We start from the raw sequence: 19215 nt of genomic DNA, 5'->3' as shown, positions 1-19215 counted from the left end.
ACAACCATTCACACTCACATTCATACCTATGGGCAATTTGGAGTCGCCAATCAACCTAACATGCATGCGCGTACGGCATTAGATCTAATCCAGGGGTCTCAAACATGCGGCCCACGGGCCAAATGTGGCCCGCAGGACACTAGTTTGAGGCCAACAATTTGGAGTTGCCAATTAACCTAGCATGTTTTTGGAATGTGGGAGGAAACCGAAATAGCGATTAATGATGATTAATCATGATTAAGCACAGGATGGAAATGTGATTATTCATTTGTTCATTTTCTACCACTTATCCTCACAAGGGTTGCGAGTGGTGCTGGAGCCTATCCCAGCTGTCTTCGGGCGAGAGGCGGGGTACACCCTAGATTGGTGGCCAGCCAATCACAGGGCACATATAGGCAAACAACCATTCACACTCACATTCATTACCTCATATCATACAATATTTTGCACAACAAACAGTTGTATTTCATCCTTTGCTACGTTAAATCAAGCGATATTAATAAAGATGTGGACGGTCTACTTCCAGCATTACTTGTTTATGAAGCCATCTTGTATCCCACACCTAACTTACTGCGATACTCAGCGTACACAATACTACAGTATCCTGGAAGTCTGTTTGCAGGCCCATACATTTACGTTTAATTACGTTTCATTGAACATTGTGCAGGGCTGCACGGCGGTCGAGTGGTTAGCGCGTAGATCTCACAGCTCGGAGACCCGAGTTCAATCCCACTCTCTGTGTGGAGTTTGCATGTTTCTCCCCGTGCATGCGTGGGTTTTCTCCGGGTACTCCGGTTTCCTCCCACATTCCAAAAACATACTAGGTTAATTGGCAACTCCAAATTGTCCATAGGTATGAATGTGAGTGTGAATGGTTGTTTGTCTATATGTGCCCTGTGATTGGCTGGCGACCAGTCCAGGGTGTATCGCGCCTCTCGCCAGAAGACAGCTGGGATAGGCTCCAGCACCCCCGCGACCCTCGTGAGGATAAGCGGTAGAAAATGAATGAATGAATGAACATTGTGCAGGTTTGCATATTTTAATAATAATATTAATAATAATAACAACAATACAGTATTATACATTAGTATTATTCATTCATTTTCTACTGCTTATCCTGTGGGAGGAAACCGGAGTACCCGGAGAAAACCCACGCATGCACGGGGAGAACATGAAAACTCCACACAGAGATGGCCGAGGGTGGAATTGAACTTGGGTTTCCTAGCTGTGAGGCCTGCGTGTTAACCACTAGACCGCCGTGCTGCCGATTAGTATCATTATTATTATTATATAGAACCACTGTATTTATGAGTGTGTGAGACAGATGTTGTCCTTGCCAGCTTACCATTTGCAGCTAAAGAGTCAACAACGCTGTTAATTACTGGAGTGATTCATTGGCAGCAATTTAATTTGATTTAAAATTCCTGCCAAAAAAAAAAAAATAACCTGACCTTTTTATTTTGATCTACTCCAAAACATTTCCATTTGAACCCGTGTCTCAAAAAACAATGTCATTGTCATGCTCCTGTCCGGCCAAACACAATTTAAAGTGAAAGGGAAGCAATAAATCCAATTAATCTTATATTGACTGTAATCCCAGAACGCTTTTGTTAAGGTGCACTTACTGTTTGAATTGTATTAGCTCAGATGAAGTATGCAGAAGGGGGGTTGGCCTTGATTCATGCCGCAATGGTGCTTTTCTCTTATTAGTCTTCAGGACTGAGATGGATTTTAGAATCAAGAAAAACTAATCAAATGCAGCGCAACATTAAGGTGACATTTCTATTGACTTTATTCATTGGGGGTGGAATGGCTTCCTGCATAGCTTCGTGTATTGTAAAGGCTTTGCTTCAGATAATGAAGATTACAGTCGTGTACTGGATTTTGTATGAGGAAGGAAGAATATGTTTGGGTGTACACAACCAGTGTACTCTAATGATACATGAAGTACAGACAGCCAGTTGAGCGTGGGCTGGGAACCATGGCAACAGCCTTTGGCTCCTAGACTGAGGGAGGTAAAGAGAGGGGAACCGGCACGCCATTAACGCCAGTCATTTTTATCAAAATTGAGTTTATATTAAATCAGTCTAATCTATGTTGATTATGTCTACTTATGGGTGTCACACACACACACATGCATGCAGTACATGTGTGGCATGTGTAGTCATCCCGCATGTACATGCAGTACTTCCAGTGTATTATTAAGTGTATTTCTGATTGAAACATCGCCCACACAATTCTATAGTGTGAATGCGGATCTATAAACACCTGCCTTTGTCATGAAATCCATGCCTACACTCTAAACTCTTTCAACCTTGCATGTTCAAATCAATAATGCATTTTTATGATGGCGTGATTTTGAGATCTTGTTGAAAATGAACAAAAGCAGTTGCAGGTTTGACTCATTGTATGCTGTTGATTCATAACCACGATTCGGTTAATAATATAATAATAATAATAATTTTATTGGTATAGCGCTTTTCAAAATACTCAAAGACACTTTACAGAAAAATGGAGTAAAAACAAGTAAACAGTGTAAAAGATACGTTATAATACAACATTCATTCGTTTATACACAGTTAAAACATGAGTAAAAGCGGGGCGGGGCACTGTTTATACTGCTTTTGGCTAAATACTAATACTAAGTAGTAAACAAATAAAATTTAAAATTTAAAATTTAAAATTTAAAATTTAAAATTTAAAATTTAAAATTTAAAATTTAAAATTTAAAATTTAAAATTTAAAATTTAAAATTTAAAATTTAAAAATAAAAAATAAAAATTAAAAATTTAAAATTAATTAGGAAAGCAGGAAGTGAACAAATGTAACAGTTATTATGGTACCCATTGTGTCATTGTATGGTCATATCAACTCGTACTTTGGTACGTGACCAAAAAAAACCCCTTAAACTATATTAGGAAAGCAGGAAGTGAACAAATGTAACAGTTACTGATTGTAAAAGTACCAGATGGAGGGGTAGGATTTAATAAGCTTTGCTTCTTCCTACTCCTTTTGGACATGTGGAACTGTGAACTGATTATGGGATGCACTCAATAGTAATCTGATGCATGTTCAAATGAAATAAAACCATTACCATAAGTACAGTCTCACAGTGCAACACACACCTTTTGATTATATCTTTTTTTCAGCACTCCTTGAGAATGTGATTAGCAATTAGAAGATCCACCATCACATTCCTTATTTGTAATAATGTTTTATTTATATTAATATTATTGATGACAAGCTGCAATATGCCTACCGCTTACATTACTTACATGATCTGCATCACTGCGGATGCTGCAGCCATTCATCCAGCTGATCTCATGCTCCAGCCTTCACTCACTCGTGAGCAAGATCACAAGATACTTGAAGTCCTCCACCTGTGACCTCACTCACAACCGTGACCTCAGATTTGCAGGCGCTGAGTCTCACACCAGAAGCTTCACACTCAGCTGCAGACTGAACTAGTAAACAGTGAAGGTTAAAGACCGATGAGGTCCTTCAGGGCCACATAAATCAGCAAATTGAAGAGATGAGATCCTAAGGTCCCCATAGTGCACCCCCTCAACGCCTTGCTGTGACTAGAAATTCTAAAAGAGCCAGTCTCTGGAGCTGGTCCAGTGTTCTACATTGGACCTCCTGTCGCTGAAGTTAGACTGATGGTCATGCTCTTCTCTCCAGCACTCTGGAATATATTTTCCTATGGAGGCTGAGGAGTGTGATTCTCCTTGTAGCGTTAACACACCCATGTCTGGAAAAATCCAGAGGTAGTTTTCCAAAGTTCCCTACACTGTTGAGGAAACATCAACCAGGACAGTCCCACAGCATCCAGCTAAACTCTAATTATACTTTATTAACAAGTGTAATGGTAATGGTAATGGTTTTATTCCATTTGAACATGCATCAGATTACAATTGAATGCATCCCATAATCAGTTCACAGTTCCACATGTCCAAAAGGAGTAGGAAGAAGCAAAGCTTATTAAATCCTAACCCTCCATCTGGTACTTTTACAATCAGTAACTGTTACATTTGTTCACTTCCTGCTTTCCTAATATATACATGTGTTATATATAATATACCATAAGTCACTGTTTTACTTCAAAATGTTTATAATCTTTGCCTCCATCATGCTTGTCTGATGTCTTTAGACCAAATAAAAACAATCAAGATTCCAGTGTAATGGTAATGGTAATGGTAATGGTAATGGTAATGGTAATGGTTTTATTTCATTTGAACATGCATCAGATTACAATTGAGTGCATCCCATAATCAGTTCACAGTTCCACATGTTGTCCAAAAGGAGTAGGAAGAAGCAAAGCTTATTAAATCCTACCCCTCCATCTGGTACTTTTATAATCAGTAACTGTTACATTTGTTCACTTCCTGCTTTCATAATATAGTATAGGTTTTTTATTTTTTTTAATTTTAATTTTAATTTTAATTTTAATTTTAATTTTAATTTTAATTTTAATTTTAATTTTAATTTTAATTTTAATTTTAATTTTAATTTTAATTTTAATTTTAATTTTAATTTTAATTTTAATTTTAAATTAATTAAACTTTGCTTTTTTCTTTTGTTTTTTTTCTAAATTTTAAAATTTTTGGTCCCTTAATGAAGTACAAGGTGATATGACCATACAATGTCATTGTATGACTTTATTGGCGACAATCGGTGACTTTATTGATGAGGCGACCAAAAAAAATGAACGTAGACAGTGTCTAAAAGACTCGTATGAGTGGGTCATTTTACTTTTCATCGGCGCACATATGCTCCTTGTAGGTGCTTGGCTCTCATTGGCTCCCACGCCACTCAAACCCCTGCTGTACCATCTGTACTTCAGTGAGCAAATTGCAGTGATCGGTCACAATTTGTCTGTGTGTGTTTGTCGCCCATTATACTCATCTTGCTGGATTTTGGCAAACGTGTGTGTGCTGAGATTATGCCAAATTACTTCATTTAACCTACATCACCCTGGTTAGAGTGTGTGTATATTTGGAATAGTGGTCCTTTTTGTATTTGGGAAGAGGTTTGCACGTTTCAAAAAATGTGCAGGATCTGATCAAGACTATCCATCCCGATAAGAAATCTTCATGTTGTCATTATTGATGTACTTTGGTGTACTTTAAATTGATACAATAGAGCCTCAACAGTACTGTAGATACCACATTTGTTCTGTGCATTTGACACAGAACCATTGACATAAGCGTGCACAGGTTAGTGTATATTGTATGTGTGACAATGTCGGTACCGGTGTCTGGTGTAAACGATCCATGGTCATCCATTTTTAGGCTATTTATTTGTCATCACACCTCAATTTGTCAATCCATCAGTAAATGATCCTTTGCCGAGTATAAATAACCTCAATTAAATTAGTCGGAAATGGGGAATTGGGCTCATAATACGCCAGATTGTCTTGTTGCGTTGCTGATATGTTTACGACTTTGTGTCTTGGCAGTGACGGATGGGCAGACAGGTATGACGTGACAGACGGTTATGTGAAGGAAGCTGCCGGCGGAATAACCATCAAACTTCAGTCGGCCGACGTCAAGTGGTTTGACGACTACTACCTTAAACTTCGCCCCGAGAACAACCACAGGAACCCGTGGTTTACTGAATTCTGGCAGCATCGCTTCCACTGTCGACTGAAGGGCCATCCGCAGGAGAGCAACAAGTACAACCGTACCTGTAGCAGTAAGTTGAGACCGCTATGTAAAGCATCATACACAATATTGAATATCAGTAGTTTATGTAATTTAGATTTGTTTATAGAGTGTATGTGTGTGAGTGATTTTGTATTTTATAATATTTGTGTGTGTATGAGAGAAAGTGGGTGGGTGTGTTTTTTGTTCCTGTGTTCCATATTAGGAATTTTATTAACAATAGCGGGTCACAAAACGCACAAACAGGCTGGCTACTCATGCACGCACTATTATACCTTCGCCGTGCACAGCTCTCTGGTTCAAACCTTTTGTGGTTTTGAAAGCACCCCCCGCCCCCCCACCTCCCATCCCCTTTATTTTGTGGTGCTCATCTCCTCCTGTTCTTCTCTGTTTCACCGGCCCCATTCATAAGTAAAATACTGTGAGCACCGCTTCAAAGGGATCACGTCTCCTGTATTCTAATGAAACGGGACGTGAAAACCAAATGAACAGCAGTCGGAAAGAAATGAGATACGGCGGCGGAGTGTGGCTGCTGGGAAGCAACGAGAGGCGGTCCTGTGGTCTTTGATGTTGAGAAAAGAAAGCCTCGCTGCAATTCATTCTTTCAATAGAGGGAATAACATTAAATCAAGAGTTATTGACATACACCTGCTTTCTCATTCAATTGTTTTTCCATCAAACCAACCCCCCCCCTCTTTCCCTTCGCTTCTGCAGAGAGAGAGTCTCTCCGGCAGCAGTATGCACAGGACACCAAGATGGGCTTTGTCATCAATGCCATTTATTCTATGGCATATGGCCTGCATAACATGCAACGGGCACTGTGCCCAGGATATCAGGTAGGTGCCTTTCTGATAACTTTCTTTAAACTTTAAACATAACTTTCTTTAAATAGTCACTGAAACGCCTACCTGACTACGAAATCTTAATTCTGTAAGCAGTCACAATGACCGTGTTTATGAAACCGCAAGATTCCCGTCACAATTCAGTCATTCATTCATTTTCTACCGCTTTTCCTCACGAGGGTTGCAGGGGGTGCTGGAGCCTATCCCAGCTGTCTTCGGGCGAGAGGCGGGGTACACCCTGGAATGGTCGCCAGCCAATCACAGGGCACATATAGACAAACAACCATTCACACTCACATTCATACCTATGGACAATTTTGAGTCGCCAATTAACCTAGCATGTTTTTGGAATGTGGGAGGAAACCGGAGTACCCGGAGAAAACCCACGCACGCACGGGGAGAACATGCAAACTTCACACAGAGATGGCCGAGGGTGGAATTGAGCCCTGGTTTCCTAGCTGTTAGGTCTGCGCACCACACGACTGCCGTGCCGCCCCCCGTCACAATTCTCAACTGATATTTTTGATACGCTGACGTGTGTAAAATGCTCAGTTAATAATATCATATATACGTTACCAGGTGGCGTGTGCAAAACCAGGTTTGACTGTAGTCTGGTGCTCCGCACATCACAATAAAAAAAAAAAAAATTAGTTGACTGTGTGATGAATAAAGTCAAGATAGTCAACAAATACACCATAGAAATGACTATTTTTTTTAAAGTGAGAATTAAAATAAAATCTTGCTTATATTTTGATTTTCTATTCTATTATGTATACTGGATGTTTGGAATAAATTGCTAATCTAATCAATTTCATTATTTTTTTTTTGTGCAACACATCTTGCCTGCATGAGTTCTTTTTTCTGTCAAGTTAATGAGAAATGACTGTTGGTGCATTTGAAGGGCCTGTGTGATACCATGAGGCCTATTGATGGCGCTACACTGCTGGACTTTCTAATGAAAACAAACTTTACCGGAGTGTCTGGGGAAGGAATCCTCTTTGATGAGAATGGAGACTCACCTGGCAGGTAAGCTTTGTCATCAACTTTTTTTTCCCACTTGATTTACTAATGGTAACAGTTTAATTTATTTCGAACATGCAGTTTACATTGAATACTTCATGGTACAATTCAGAATTCCAGGGTGTGGAATCTATACCTCTGTAACAAAACCCCCCAAAACAAACAAAAACCTTGTAACACTTTGTGTGCTATCTGTCCCCAGGTATGAAATAATGAACTTTAAGAAGATGGGGAAAGACTACTACGATTACATTAATGTGGGAAGTTGGGACAATAGTGGATTGAAGATAGATGATGACGAAATCTGGTCAAGCAAGGATACGGTCATCAAGTCGGTTTGCAGTGAGCCCTGCGATAAGGGTCAGATTAAGGTAAGGTGAATGAATTATAGAAGATAAGCCTGTTTTTTGTACAGAGATAACATGCTAACAGTGGTAACTAAATTACATATGAAATTCATCACATTGCATTTTTAACATAATAAACTCATGTGCATTATGATGGCAGATTGCAAAGTGTAGTGTCCATTTCCATTTTTTGTCCATTTTTTATAAGTTTATACTGATCTGAAAACATCAGCAGTGAAATTCTAACACCGTACAGGATGTTGAAAAATGACAAGAATTTAAATTTGAAGCATTTTTAAGTTGCACCAAACATGGCGCTTTGAAAGGTTTATTCTCTGCTGTGAAAAAAGTAAATAACCTTGATGGTCCTGATGGCTTTTAACTTTACTGGCATGAAAAGGAGATCCCACACAGCACAGTAGTGGGGTCTTTTTTCTTTCAATAGAGTGTCAGGTTGTGCAGGAGCAACATTTCCACGAGTCTCCTGGAAGCCAGCAGGCCAAAACCAATTTTAATAAGAATTGCTCACTTTTTTTATGTAATTTCTATATTTGGAGGCTTTCTGGGTATTGTGAGGTATTTCAGTTCTATTGTTATTTGCAATAAAGTTCAAAATTTGAACTTTACTCAGAACCACCTTATGGCCCAACACTGTAAAACAGGGGTATCAAACTCAATTTACCTGGGGGCCACTGGAGCTCGGGTCTGGGTGAGACTGGGCCGCATCAGGTTTAAAAAAAAAAAAACGCATATATTAAAAACAGAAAAATGAATAAACTTTGCTTTGGTTCCGATTTTCTACAAGAAAAGCTCTGATAAAACATTCCACTGTTTTCAAATATCTTACTTTTTATTTTTCTACACAAAATAAGATGAAAAATAAACAAATCAAGAATAAAGAAAATCAATCAATCAGTAATAAATAAATATAATATTAATAATATTAAAATGGCAAATAATAAAAACTTAAGAAACCACATATAGTTGGTGGGTAGACAAATGATTTTTTTCAGATTAAAATGAACAAAGCTTTATTAGAGCCCTGTAGACATGACAAAACACGACTATAGTCACATTTATACTCTTTTTATTTACAACATATTGCGCAACTGCAGGGTCTTGAGACACATGCTAACTCGCAAACTAGAGAGCTAGCGACCTAAACGGTAGCCGTCAAGTTATTTCCTTTAAACTTAAATAGCCAAAAACTTACCACTTCCACACGGATAGGGAGGATAACTATTAACAGTTATTTAACCTTTAACATGAACATTAATCAAACGTAATAATTTTTTCTGGGTACATGATACCATACAGCATCCATATCAAACTTGCGTGGGCCGCACTAACATTAAACTTTCATATCAAGGGCGGGGGCCTCAAACTAGTGTCCTGCGGGCCACATTTGGCCCGCGGGCCGCGTGTTTGAGGCCCCTGCTGTAAAAATGTAAATTCTTGTAATTTGTCAACTGGTCTGAGGAGTCTAGGAGTATATTTATCTCCAACTTGCAAGCTCTTGAGTTATATAAAAATATAATTAAACTCACTTCCTGGTTCAAATAATGCAAATAACGATGAACACCTCCACAGTTGACTCCTTTCTTTGTGTCGGAGCAGGAACTAATTAGCACTGTTTTCTTCGTGTTGTCCAAACTCACTGTCTGACTCTTAATGCAGAAGTCTTTGAACGCAACTCCTCATTGCCTATAATAACGCTGTTTAAGTGTGATTCAACTAGCGCTGTGTCCTGTGCCTACTATAGTGGGTGATTAATCGTTATTAATTTAACTGTTATTCATTTGATTCCCCCTCATTGCATATATTCAGCAGCTGATTGAACCTGAATTGATGTGTCAAGTGCGGGAAGTGAACTTTTCTTCTTTCATAGGTGATCCGTAAAGGTGAGGTGAGCTGCTGCTGGACGTGCACCCCCTGTAAAGAAAATGAGTTTGTGTTTGATGAGTACACCTGCCGAGCTTGTGACCTCGGCTCCTGGCCTACCGATGACCTGACAGGTCAGTCTTTGTATTTTTTTTTTTTTTATGCGTTGCAATGTAGCAGATATGCAATGATTAAATTACCATGTCATCAGAGATACAATTAGCATAATATTATTGTAGGTTCTCCACCCGCCGCTACATCCCCCCCCCCCCCCCCCCCCCGCCCCCCTCCACTGTAATTCTTTTTAATTTGCTGGCAACATGATCACTGCTGTTTTAATTATTCTCAATCCAGAGCAGCTTTCAGTGCAAACATATTTCTGCTGCGGTGAAAATGTATTTTTCTCCTTCACTGCATTTCAAGAGGACGACTATTGCCTTGTTATTCTTTCAGAAGCTCATTATGCTGCTTGCTAGCTGCTTGCCATGCAATGATTAAAACATGAAAAGAATCCTGCTGAACATTCAAATTGAGCCTCAATGACAGAGACAGAAGGCACCTCACTTAATGGAGCAGACATATTTAGCAGATTTAAAGAGAAGCACACAGGCAAGTCTCACCAAGGGATTTGGGCTCAAATACTAGTGCTCTGTGCTCCCCCCCCCCCCCCAGGGTGATACGGTATGCGCTCACTGGCCAGATGCGGTTGTCATTTGCAGAATTTGACCAACTGCGTGTATTACAAAGCAGGATATGTGGGGTTATGAGGGTCAAAGAGCAGAGAGGTACACTTACCAATGAGCTTGTCAACCCAACTATCACTAAACTCATCACACAGCAACTTAACGCCCCTTGCATATACATATATATATACAAACATGTACCAATATGAGTTTTATAGGGGTGCTGCATTGACATAAGCCTCCCGCTGGGCTCCGGGTTCCCGGCTCCTCTGGCTCTCTGTGGTGGACTGAGGCAGCATTGAACCCCCATCCATCCATTTTCTTTGTGGCTTGTCCTCCAATTAAATGTTTTGGTAATGCATTAAAATGTTGGGGGGTCGATTTTAAACATTGTTCGTATACTCATTAGTTTTACCTTTTGAGTGTTAAGTTCCTGTGTGATGAATTAATTGTTTTTGTCAGGCTGTCATATTGAGTAATGACCTTCTACAATTTCCAATGGGTTGACAAGATTGTGGTGAGTTTTTTTTTTTTTTTATAGCTCATGATTGCCTCCTGCGAAATAAAGAGCTGCCCGGTCCACATGACCACAATGTGGACACATGCAGCTTATGCATGGGCACGGCTTATATATGTACAAATCTAAATCCTCTAAATTTAGTGGGTGCGGAGTAATAGGACAGCCATGAATAAGACAATGAAAATGGACAGAGAATGGCTGTACTGTGAAGTTGGTGTGAAAACAAATAGGTAATTGTCACAAGCAATCGAGGACAAAAACAGGGAAATAGAGTTGAGAAAAAGTTGCTTGGAATAATGAGGGCAGGGGAATGGAAGAGAAGGAAATAAATTGAGAGTCTGGCAGAAGCAGCCGCCAGGAGAGTGAAACGAGCAGAAAAAGAGAGGATTAGTTTTGGGCTTGGAGCTTCTTCTGTGGTCAGTGAAGTTTCACAGTTGAATTTAGAATGTATTTGAAGTGTCACGTCTTTGTATTGACTTCGCCCACCAAACTGTCCTTAACTTAGGAGAACTTTTCATGGAACACTCCATGTGCTGTTTTTTTTTCCGGGTACTCCGGTTTCCTAAACATTCCAAAAACATGCTAGGTTGATTAGCGACTCCAAATTGTCCATAGGTATGAATGTGAGTTTGAATGGTTGTTTGTCTATATGTGCCCTGTGATTGGCTGGCCACCAGTCCAGGGTGTACCCCGCCTCTCGCCAGAAGACAGCTGGGATAGGCTCCAGCACCTCCCGCGACCCTCGTGAGGAAAAAGCGGTAGAAAATGAATGAATTAATGAATCACATTTCCGGGCTGCACGGTGGACAACTAGTTAGCGTGCCGGCCTCACAACGAGCAGACCCGAGTTCGATTCCACCATCGGGCATCTCTGTGTGGAGTTTGCATGTTCTCCCCGTGCATGTGTGGGTTTTTTTCCGGGTACTCCGGTTTCCTCCCACACTCCAAAAACATAACGGTACAGGTAACTCTTATTAACTTATTCATTTTAAGTGAGGGTTGCACGATGGACAAGTGGTTAGCGAGTTGGCCTCACAGCTAGGAGACCCAAGTTCAATTCCACCCTCCTCCCACATTTAAAAAACATGCTAGGTTTATTGGCGACTCCAAATTGTCCATATGTATGAATGTGAGTGTGAATGGTTGTTTGTCTATATGTGCCCTGTGATTGGCTCGCGACCATTCAAGGGATAGACACCAGCACCCCCGCGACACTTGTGAGGATAAGTGGTAGAAAATGAATGAATAATCACATTTCCATCCTGTGCTTAATCATGATTAATCATCATTAATCGCTGCAATAATACAAATCTTAGAGTAGATCCAAGAGTGTCCTCCCGTCTCTATGCTGGGGGGCCTAAATACTAAATATTTGAAGCCAATAATAATAATCCAGATGGAGAAATCAACCCTCTCCTTGTTTGAGAATGGCAGAGAGACTGATGTATATGCAGTGCAAGCGTGGCATTAATTAAAGATGTTGCAACGGGGGGGGTGTGACAACCGTTCACAGCTGGAGTGAGCGATTAGAAAGAGGAGCAACGATATCAAAGCATTTAACTGTTATGTACTGCTGCTACACTTGTGTAGATCTACACCAAATGGATACGGAGACACTATACCAAAACATGAAAGATATTGTGAACATGGTGCACTCGGCATGCCTTATAAATGAATGGTTAATAATTATGACTCCACACCCAGGATGTGATCCGATCCCGGTGGAGTACTTGAGATGGGGAGACCCTGAACCCATCGCTGCTGTGGTGTTTGCCTGTCTTGGACTCATGGCCACATTCTTTGTCACTGCTGTCTTCATCAGGTATCAGATATCACTGATTGTGGACATTTGTCAGTCAACATGGAAAGTTCGATGTATATAAAGCAGGGGTCTCAAACTTAATTTACCTGGGGGCCACTGGAGTTAGGGTCTGGGCAAGGGTGGGCCGCATCAGGTTTTCCAAAAAAAAAAAAAATTTATTAAAAACAGAAAAATATACAAACTTTTTCAGTGCTTTGGTTCCGATTTTCTACAATAAAAGCTCTGATAAAACATTCCACTGTTCTCAAATATCTTAATTTTTATTTTTCTGCACAAAATAAGATGAAAAATAAATAAACAAATCAAGAATAAATCAGTAATAAATAAATATAATAATAATAATAAAACGGCAAAAAATAAAACTTAAGAAACCACATATAGTTGGTGGGTAGACAAATTATTTTTTTCAGATTAAAATGAACAAAGCATTATTAGAGCCCTGTAGACATGACAAAACACGACTATAGTCACATTTATACTCTTTTTATTTACAACATATTGCACAACTGCAGGGTCTTGAGACACATGCTAACTCGCAAATTAGAGAGCTAGCGACCTAAACGGTAGCCTTCAAGTTATTTCCCTTAAACTTAAATAGCCAAAAACTTACCACTTCCACACGGATAGGGAGGATAACTATTAACAGTTATTTAACCTTAAACATGAACATTAATCAAACGTAATAATTTTTTCTGGGTACATGATACCATACAGCATCCATATCAAACTTGCGCGGGCCGCGCTAACATTAAACTCCTCAAACTAGTGTCCTGCGGGCCACATTTGGCCCGCGGGCCGCATGTTTGAGACCCCTGATATAAAGCATGTGATGTTTCATAGTGTGTTATATATATCATTCTATTCAGGTTCAGGGACACCCCTGTAGTGAAATCATCCAGCAGAGAGCTATGCTACATAATACTGGCGGGCATCTGCTTGGGGTACCTGTGTACCTTCAGCCTCATCGCCAAACCACATGTCATCCATTGCTACCTCCAGCGTTTGGGAATTGGTCTGTCACCCGCCATGAGCTACTCGGCGCTGGTCACCAAGGTGAGTATGACTTTGGAAGTATATGAATTATATAAAGTGTAAGGTACCTTCTTGGACAATAAAACACAGTTATGGAAAAGTAAACCACGATAGAGAGAACACTGAATTGACATTATGTTAATATTTGCATTCTGTTCCCAGACTAACCGCATTGCACGGATCCTGGCCGGCAGCAAGAAGAAAATTTGTACCAAGAAGCCTCGTTTCATGTCCGCCTGCGCCCAGCTCATCATTGCCTTCCTGCTCATACTGCTACAGCTCGGCATCATTGTAGCTCTCTTCCTTATGGAGCCCCCGCAGGTGACCATGAAAATACAGTAGACTCCAAGAGCATATACAGTAATTATATAGGACAAATGAATATTTAAAATAATCTTGACATTTTCTGAAGACTTGCAAAGGAGAGGAGCTTCTTTCTTGAATTCAAAGATTTTTTTTTTCACTTCTTGAATTCTTGAATTGGCTCATCGTTGTGCATTGTTTGAGGGTCTTACTCAATCCATTCCATAGTTTGATTCCACATACTGAAATGCTATGGCTTTTTAACGTAGTCCTAGCATAGAAGTGTTTCAAATGTACTTCTTCCCTGAGATCATATTTCTCCTCTCTTGTAGAGAAGTATTGGATGACATTTTTCGCTAATTGGTTATTTTTAGCCTTATGCATTATTTTAGCTGTTTGAAGATGAACTATATCAGCAAGTTGAAGCATTTGTGATTTTAGAAATTAGTATGTTAGTATGTTCTCTGTAGGCGGCATTATGAATTATCCTTACTGACCTTTTTTGCAGTACATTTAGCGAGTGAAGATTGCTTTTGTAGTTATTACCCCATATTTCCACACAATAAATAAACCAAGGTGTGACTATATACGGTATGTAATGCAAATAACAAACAATCATCAATTGCTGATATTTTATTTTTTGACTAATAATAATTTGAAATTGAAAAGAATGATAAATAATAGAAAATGTACATTAAAGCATCCATCCATTTTTTTAACGGTTATCCTCACTAGGGTGAGGATCACAGGGCACATATAGACAAACAACCATTCACACTCACATTCATACCTATGGACAATTTGGAGTCGCTAATTAACCTAGCATGTTTTTGGAATGTGGGAGGAAACCGGAGTACCCGGAGAAAACCCACGCATGCACGGGGAGAACATGCACAGACATGGCATAGGGTGGAATCAAACCCGGGTCTCGTAGCTGTGGGGCTGCCGAGCAGCTCTAAATTATACAAATGTGTTTTATTAAACACTACATAATTCACACACTTTAACAAAAATACTCATAACAATAGCAATTGACTCATATTTTCTGTGCTCCTACAGTTTTGCAATAAAGTTATTTTCATTTAAACGTGTATAAAATGGTTTCATTCGTCCACGCAGGTGATCCATGACTATCCCAGCATACGCCAAGTCAACCTCATATGCAACACCACCAACTTGGGTGTGGTCGCCCCTCTGGGATACAACGGCCTGCTCATCCTCAGCTGTACCTTCTATGCCTTCAAGGTAACGGCTGGACCTTCTTATCTCCATCACATGTGCAACAAAATCAGTTTCTGCAGACCTGAGGCTTCTACAGTTGATTAAAGTGATTAAAGTAGATCAATAAGAAAAAAATCTATGACCTGTACTTTCATGTGAGAGACGTCACACGGACTGATAAAAATAATAATTGAATTGCTGCGGGCTGATTAAGCAAAAGACCGCTGACTGAAATTTCATTTCCCCCAAAAATGTAAATGAAAGTCCATATTTGATTGTTTGTGGCCTGTAGCCATCAATTTTCTCCACAGTGTGAAAACTGCTTAGTAAAAAGGAGACAAAAGATGACATAAATTCCAAATAACAACCCGGCGCCATAGGCGTTCCTTAAACCTAATATAATTGAGGTATAATGAAGTTCCCAGCCGTAATTGTCAATTAATGCAAAATCAAGTGAACAATAAAATGATTCGCTCCTTCCTGTCTGCCTTTTTTCCCTTCCAGACCCGCAACGTTCCTGCTAATTTCAACGAGGCAAAGTACATCGCATTTACCATGTACACCACCTGCATCATTTGGCTGGCCTTTGTTCCCATCTACTTTGGCTCCAATTATAAAATTATCACCATGTGCTTCAGCGTCAGCCTCAGCGCCACGGTGGCCCTTTGCTGCATGTTCGTACCCAAGGTAAGTTTATGGCCGACTCTTCCCGCCTTGGTTACTTTTCCTTTCTACATACATATTTAATGCGGCCTTCACAAATACCGCACTGATTTTTGTTTAAAAATATAAATGTTTCTATTCTCGACAATGATGCATAGTATTGCATGTGATCCACTTCTACCATAAATAAAATATTGTTTGTGTTTGTTCAATATTTCCGCACTCAATAACACCCGCAATACATTATGGTTGATGCTAGTGGACGCCATGTTATGCAATTCTTTAGTGATGTCCTAATATCGACCCATATGGACATACAAATGAGAGCGCATCGTATGGAGCGCATCGTATCGGGCGCATCCTATCGGGCGCATCCTATCGGGCGCATCCTATCGGGCGCATCCTATCGGGCGCATCCTATCGGGCGCATCCTATCGGGCGCATCCTATGGGGCGCATCCTATGGGGCGCATCCTATGGGGCGCATCGTATGGGGCGCATCGTATGGAGCGCATCGTATGGCGCTCATCGTATGGCGCTCATCGTATGGCGCTCATCGTATGGCGCTCATCGTATCGCGCGCATCTTATCGCGCGCATCTTATCGCGCGCATCGTATCGCGCGCATCGTATCGCGCGCATCGTATCGCGCGCATCTTATCGCGCGCATCTTATCGCGCGCATCTTATCGCGCGCATCGTCTCGCGCGCATCGTCTCGGGCGCATCGTCTCGGGCGCATCGTCTCGGGCGCATCGTCTCGGGCGCATCGTCTCGGGCGCAACGTCTCGGGCGCAACGTCTCGGGCGCAACGTCTCGGGCGCAACGTCTCGGGCGCAACGTCTCGGGCGCAACGTCTCGGGCGCATCGTATCCGGCGCATCGTATCCGGCGCATCGTATCCGGCGCATCGTATCCGGCGCATCGTATCCGGCGCATCGTATCCGGCGCATCGTATCCGGCGCATCGTATCCGGCGCATCGTATCCGGCGCATCGTATCCGGCGCATCGTATCCGGCGCATCGTATCCGGCGCATCGTATGGGTTTTTCTGACGCCAATGATATCAGTGTGCGATGACTAGGGGTGTAACGGTACAGGTAACTCTTATTAACTTATTAATTTTAAGTGAGGGCTGCACGATGGACAAGTGGTTAGTGTGTTGGCCTCACAGCTAGTAGACCCAAGTTCAATTCCACCCTCCTCCCACATTCCAAAAACATGGTAAGAATGTGATAGGTTAATTGGCGACTCCAAATTGTCCATAGGTATTTTTTTCATTTTAAGTGATCTTTTAAATGAAGCATAGAAATGAAATTACAATCGACGTTTTTAAGTAAAAAACAAAAAATATTGACATGGCATACATGCAAAAATGTAAGAATGTGGGGGCCACTTTGATACATTAAAGATATTAAAAAAACAATCCCATGTACATTGTACTACAAGCTATAAAAGCTGTTATAAGTGACAATGCATGTTACTGTACAAGCTAAGGGCCGAAAATGTCCCCTGGGGCCACACTTTGAACACCCCTGGTTTACTGTTTTTATTTTTAAGACAATACAGTGTTATACTGTAGCCGAATACCTCGCCTTTTCATCCAGTCCCTCACTTGAAATATGTACAGTGTGGAAAATAGGATGTTACATTGTGGGGAGGGCAGACCAAATATATCACATCATATCTTATTATATTTGTCATATTTAGCATGCAGTGGCATCACAGTAAATAATGTGCTTGTGACACAATTGCTGATATCGGTATCAAGCATCTCTACAATTAAATAATACCTGTATCGGACTAGACTAGTGTTTTGGTATTAATTAGAATTATGTAAGCTGAGTTTAATGTTAATGTATATTTAACTTTCTGTCATCAAAGGTATACATCATACTGGCCAAACCCGAGCGTAATGTGCGCAGTGCCTTTACCACCAGTACAGTGGTACGCATGCACGTGGGAGATGGAAAGTCCTCCTCAGCTGCGAGCCGCTCCTCCAGTCTGGTTAACCTGTGGAAACGCCGAGGCTCCACTGCTGAGACTCTCAGGTATGTGTGCTAGTTTTTGAGCTAATTCACCGAAACCTGATTGTTCTTCTGACCCTAACATGAACTGCAGACGATTGGCTAATAGGGACATGGCAATGACGGAGATGGGAATGAACTGAGCAGAAGGCAAGAAGGAGAACATGTCTGATTGAAAATAAAAAAAAAGCCTAATAGCTTTTGCACCAATCATAAGGCAATCCGCTTGTCATCTGTGGCAACAAGCAAAAGGATCAAAAGACACAAAGGCAGTGATGGACAGCCACTTTCCCCAATTGAAAAGGAGTGAGAGAATAAAAAGAGCCATCTTAATTGTCAGCATGTTATTTGAGCTCGCCGTGCTTGGCAAGCAAGATTTCAATCGTGCTTTTATGAGACGTATCAAGAGTGCTTCCATCTTTGCTTCTTTTATTCCCCTCGGCACTACCTGGGTCCTTCCTGTCTTGTACACTCGCCGCCGCCACCAAATTGGCAGCGTGTCTACCTCGGTGCTGAGATGTGGCCTTTGAGATGCTGTCATGTTGACACAGACAAATATAAAGCAAATACACCTTTTTCACAAAAGCAGATATTATATTATTATAGAATATATTATGGGTGTCATGACCTTACAAGGTTTTTTTTAAGTATTGTTTTTTAAGCAAACACTTTGTTTGAGTGGTGGACAAGTGCACAGGCCTCACAGCTAGTTGACCCGAGTTCGATTCCACTCTCGGCCATGTCTGTGTGGAGTTTGCATGTTCTCCCCGTGCATGCGTGGGTTTTCTCCGGGTACTCCGGTTTCCTCCCACATTCCAAAAACATGCTAGGTTAATTAGCGACTCCAAATTGTCCATAGGTATGAATGTGAGTGTGAATGGTTGTTTGTCTATATGTGCCCTGTGATTGGCTGGCTACCAGTCCAGGGTGTACTCTGCCTCTCGCATCAAAAAAACTGGGATAGGCTCCAGCACCCCCGCGACCCTCGTGAGGAAAAGCGGTAGAAAATGAATAAATGAATGAATGAAGTGTTGTGGCTGCACGGCGTTCATGTGGTTCATGCACAGGCCTCACAGCTAGGAGACCCGAGTTTGATTCCACCCTCGGCCATCTCTGTGTGGAGTTTGCATGTTCTCCCCGTGCATGCGTGGGTTTTCTCCGGGTACTCCGGTTTCCTCCCACATTCCAAAAACATGC

The 19215-nt window shown here is 41.0% G+C and overlaps 1 protein-coding gene across 3 annotated transcripts in view; it reads left to right on the top strand.

Moving 5' to 3' along the window:
* Positions 1–19215, top strand: part of grm5b (glutamate receptor, metabotropic 5b) — a 60025-nt gene that overhangs the window by 30430 nt on the left and 10380 nt on the right. For 2 of the 3 annotated variants that reach the window (XM_058079456.2, XM_058079455.2), the window contains exons 7-17: positions 5459–5694; positions 6378–6499; positions 7407–7531; positions 7728–7896; positions 9761–9887; positions 12661–12778; positions 13645–13831; positions 13973–14131; positions 15233–15358; positions 15839–16021; positions 17876–18042. In XM_058079456.2, coding sequence (XP_057935439.2) covers positions 5459–5694; positions 6378–6499; positions 7407–7531; positions 7728–7896; positions 9761–9887; positions 12661–12778; positions 13645–13831; positions 13973–14131; positions 15233–15358; positions 15839–16021; positions 17876–18042 — 1719 coding nt within the window. The remainder of the gene's footprint in view (positions 1–5458; positions 5695–6377; positions 6500–7406; positions 7532–7727; positions 7897–9760; positions 9888–12660; positions 12779–13644; positions 13832–13972; positions 14132–15232; positions 15359–15838; positions 16022–17875; positions 18043–19215) is intronic. The other variant, XM_058079457.2, reaches the window with a different exon arrangement.

The sequence above is a fragment of the Doryrhamphus excisus genome, linkage group LG8 (assembly GCF_037039965.1).
Source record: "Doryrhamphus excisus strain RoL-2023G ecotype Guam linkage group LG8, RoL_Dexc_Guam_v1.1, whole genome shotgun sequence".
NCBI lineage: Eukaryota > Metazoa > Chordata > Actinopteri > Syngnathiformes > Syngnathidae > Doryrhamphus > Doryrhamphus excisus.
This window is presented reverse-complemented; position numbering and strand designations above follow the sequence as displayed.